Source organism: Physcomitrium patens, chromosome 8 (assembly GCF_059467195.1).
Source record: "Physcomitrium patens ecotype Gransden chromosome 8, ASM5946719v1, whole genome shotgun sequence".
Classification (NCBI taxonomy): domain Eukaryota; kingdom Viridiplantae; phylum Streptophyta; class Bryopsida; order Funariales; family Funariaceae; genus Physcomitrium; species Physcomitrium patens.
The window spans coordinates 9,475,000-9,478,634 of record NC_143417.1 but is presented as its reverse complement, the minus strand read 5'-3'; the positions used below and the strand labels follow the sequence as shown (position 1 = coordinate 9,478,634).

Below are 3,635 nucleotides of genomic sequence, written 5' to 3'. Positions count from 1 at the left end.
TGAAGGAGTTAAAGCCTTCAGGAAAAAATATTATACTCATTAAGGAATACTTGGAGGGTCATGGCTTGTGGGTACTTAACAACAGAGCAGCAGCTCATCCTGGGTTTTAGCAAAGATGAAAAGACTACTACTTTCCACTGAGCAAGTTTGCTTGCAGGAATATTAACTAAGCATTATGCAGTCTTAATCCGGAGCAACCTCACTTTGGAGAAGCAGGATATCGATTTCAGCTCCGATCAATCTCAAACCAGTCAACTTGACCTGAAGAATCAAAGTTTAGTGATGATCTCTATGTGAAAAATAAATCATGAGAAACAGAAAACCAGGACCTGTCTAGGAGAGTGACATTGTCAGGTGCTATTACACTTGTATCCCTTTGTAAAGAGACTCAAATTTGGTCCTTGACAACGCTGCCGAGACAAGAGATCATACCATTTCAAAATACAGTCAGAGAGATATTGGCTTGCTACACCGATTCAATGAGGTACTAGAAACTACGTGATGGTGCAAATCATTGCGATCCTGGAAGTAAATTCCTTCAGATTTGCATTTTACGAAACAAAATACCACGACGTGATGAGAGGGATGAAGCTTACGCTTAGGACAATCGAACTGCTGACGAACACGACCTCACGGTGATCATGCACCAACCGTAGTCGGCAGCACTGAACAGATTTGAGGATTATCTGGAGCATGAGTTTCTTGCTCCACTCACTGCCAAATCGAAAGCGTACAGTGAAATACAACACTAACTGCAGGCTCATAGAACATGAATACAGACGAGAGGAGAAGTCATGGAGAAGATGTTTGGCGACAACGGTAGAGGGCACGCTAGAACACATCCAAGCGTATTGCATGAAAAGCATTCCAGCGTGCTCTCTCTCGTTGTCACCTAGGTTCTCCACCGTTTCACCTCCAAGCTTTCAGTTTATGGCTAGCCGCAGAGTTCTGACTTCGCGACATTCCTTCTGCACCCTAAAATGTAATCAAACTAGGCAGCACTTGCGAATGGTGCAGATATCGTTCATCTCGCGAGCAGGATTGTCTTCCAGTGGACACGAAATGCTGAATCTCACCCAGAGATAGTACGGGAGCAGGAGAGCTAAGAGGGAAGAGCCCCATTGGCATCGAAGGTTGAGCGACACCCCAAATGGAGCGGCACAAGACAGGCAGAGTGTGTTCTGCCGAAGCCTTTAAACCTGCTGCTGCAAAGTTCGACTCGACCCTCTCCGTTCCCCTTGCAAGCCCAAAAGGAGGAAGACGAGGAAAAAAGCTGTAGAAAATAAAAAAGAAACAAAAAAGAACTGGTTCTTCATAAAGAAACTAATCCAGTAGCCCGAGGAAAGCCGGCCCCACTGGACCCTACTTGGCGCGATATGAAGTCAATTCCTCCCCATTGAAACTATCGAGGAGTGGATGCAGATGCAAAGTGAAACGGGTGGTGCCACAATATACAGGATTCCAGAGGCTGGCCGCAGGGCCCCACGTCAACGCAGCAAACGGAGACCTGGAAAAAGAGAGAAAATTACGATTCGTCAATGGGAGTGAAATGAAGCAAGCATTGAGAAACATACCCACAATCAATAGGTGCAACCGAAATGGTCCACGAGATTTCTTTTAACTTTGGGCTTTTTGTTACAATTTCCGATTACCACCGTCATTACTTGGCGACCCAAATTCTTCCTCCACTTCCCCAAATCACCACCTCGATAAATCCCAGCCGGAGTTATTACCGCATCGTGCGTGGGGAATCGGAAACACACGATCAGGTGCATGACTCTGCGCAGGTCTCATCGCGACCAGCGCCAAGGGTTGCCATTGGGTCGGCGTTCAAAACCGTTTACCAAACCGGTTGCAGGTCTCACCTTTAAAGAGGTTGACAGGTAAGTCAACAGGCAGCGCCGAGACCTTAGCCACACAGTAAAAAGAATATATATATATATATATATATTCCGTTCTTTTCGACTCGAGAATCATTCAAGAGTATCCAACAACGACGCCCAGGGACTCAACCTCTGCGAACCACCCCGAGAATTCCCAGCTACCTCAAACAGCTTGTGTGTCAAAAGCGACATTGCAATAGTCCGGTTCCAAACCTTGAATCGAAGAAACGACAGCCCACCCATGTCCACCTGCGCAGCACCCCATTGGAAGTATCCTACTCTCCACTCGTCGCAGCGCGGACTGAGCTCAAAAGGGACCAAAGTAATCCACTACATTGGGCCGTGCATGAAATTCCGTCCCACCGTTGCGAGGAATCTGTAAAGGTCCGAAGGAGAAGGATGGAAGGATGGAAGCTCCTGGCTGCTGAGAACGGTCAGCGCGCGCCACCATTTCAGCGCCGTGATCTCACGCAGTGCGACGCCACGCCACATCTCGCCGCGCCGCGCCACGCACTAGAGCGAGCACGCCACGAGAGCGCGGCTGCGAGGGCTGGGGCGCTGCGAGTGAGCAACCCAATGCATACAATGCATGGGCATGGCTTGGCCTCTCCTTCTCTTCGTTGTGTGCCTTTCATGTCCCCTTCCTTTGCAGTTGTGGTTATTGGAGTGCATGAAAGGCCAATTTCATTAAGTAGGGTATTGGTTGTTTGTATTTGGTAGTTCGTAAAATACAATTTGTTGAAGAAATAAAGGCTTTTTCTGGAACTGGATTCATTATTGGCATTACGTTGAATAATAATGTTGTAAAAATAAAAATGTGGTATCACGAAATAGATTGAAATATTAAACTATTTTTAATATTACAAAATATTTTTTATTACTAAGTTAGAGTGTTTTTTAATATACATACAAAGTTAATTTTTTGTGGACAAAGTTTTTCTTGAAATATAAAATTCATAAAAATGAATAAGTTTTTATTGACCAAAAAGTTTCTTTTACCTTCAATAATTTCAGTTTTTTTCTTAGTTGAGTCTTGTAAGTTAAACAATATCTTCAACTTTAAAATCTTGTATCAAATGAATGCAAAAATTTGTGAAAAAAATAAAAAAAATAAACAAACAAACAAAAAAAATTAATTTTAAAATACTAATCCATTAATTTTCTATGTATTATATTAAAAAATTATTTATGTATTATATATTATGAATATTTTTTAATATTATTAATTAGATAATCTAAAAAAATATCTAAAAGTTTAAATCATCTTGATTCTATCATTTCAATTTAGAACTAATCAAATATAAAATTTTAGAATTCTAATAAGATTTAAAAAATTATTGCATCAATATTAATTCTATATATATATATATATATATATATATCCATTTAGATTTTATTTTATTTTATTTTTTGAAATAATCTATGATTTTGAATATGAATTCTAAACTCACATTAAAGCATCTATAAGCCAAAATGATATTCTACCAAAGTATTTAAATTTAACCATTTCTTATCAAGGACGTGAAGCTTGAAGAACTAAAAGATCATGATACTCTTCTATTATTTAAAAAGATTAGATAATCACTCAAAGATGATATAATATTAAATTAAAATGGCTATTGGTAAAGACAAAAAGACAAGAAAGTCTTCAAATAAGACTAAGGACAAAAAGACATTGACAAGAGTGAAGAAGGCTTTACTCTTGCCTCCATATATATTCTTAGTTAGGAGCTATGTGGCAATGTCCTATAG

The 3,635-nt window shown here is 40.3% G+C and overlaps 1 protein-coding gene across 1 annotated transcript; it reads right to left on the bottom strand.

Moving 5' to 3' along the window:
- On the bottom strand, positions 1-1,155 carry LOC149988459 (uncharacterized). Its single transcript, XM_090252493.1, has 2 exons — positions 597-1,155; positions 1-261 (listed from the first exon to the last, which is right to left on the bottom strand). Exons 1-2 carry the CDS (start codon positions 864-866, stop codon positions 184-186), a joined length of 348 nt encoding a protein of 115 aa, XP_090108619.1. The 5' UTR covers positions 867-1,155; the 3' UTR covers positions 1-183.
- Positions 1,156-3,635: the final 2,480 nt, after the last annotated feature.

Coding starts and splice junctions, on each gene's coding strand:
- LOC149988459 (XM_090252493.1), bottom strand. CDS start 866: ATGCTTTTCATGCAATACGCTTGGATGTGTTCTAGCGTGCCCTCTACC. Junction 262..596: donor GCAGTTCGATTGTCCTAAGC/GTAAGCTTCATC, acceptor TTGATTCTTCAG/GTCAAGTTGACTGGTTTGAG.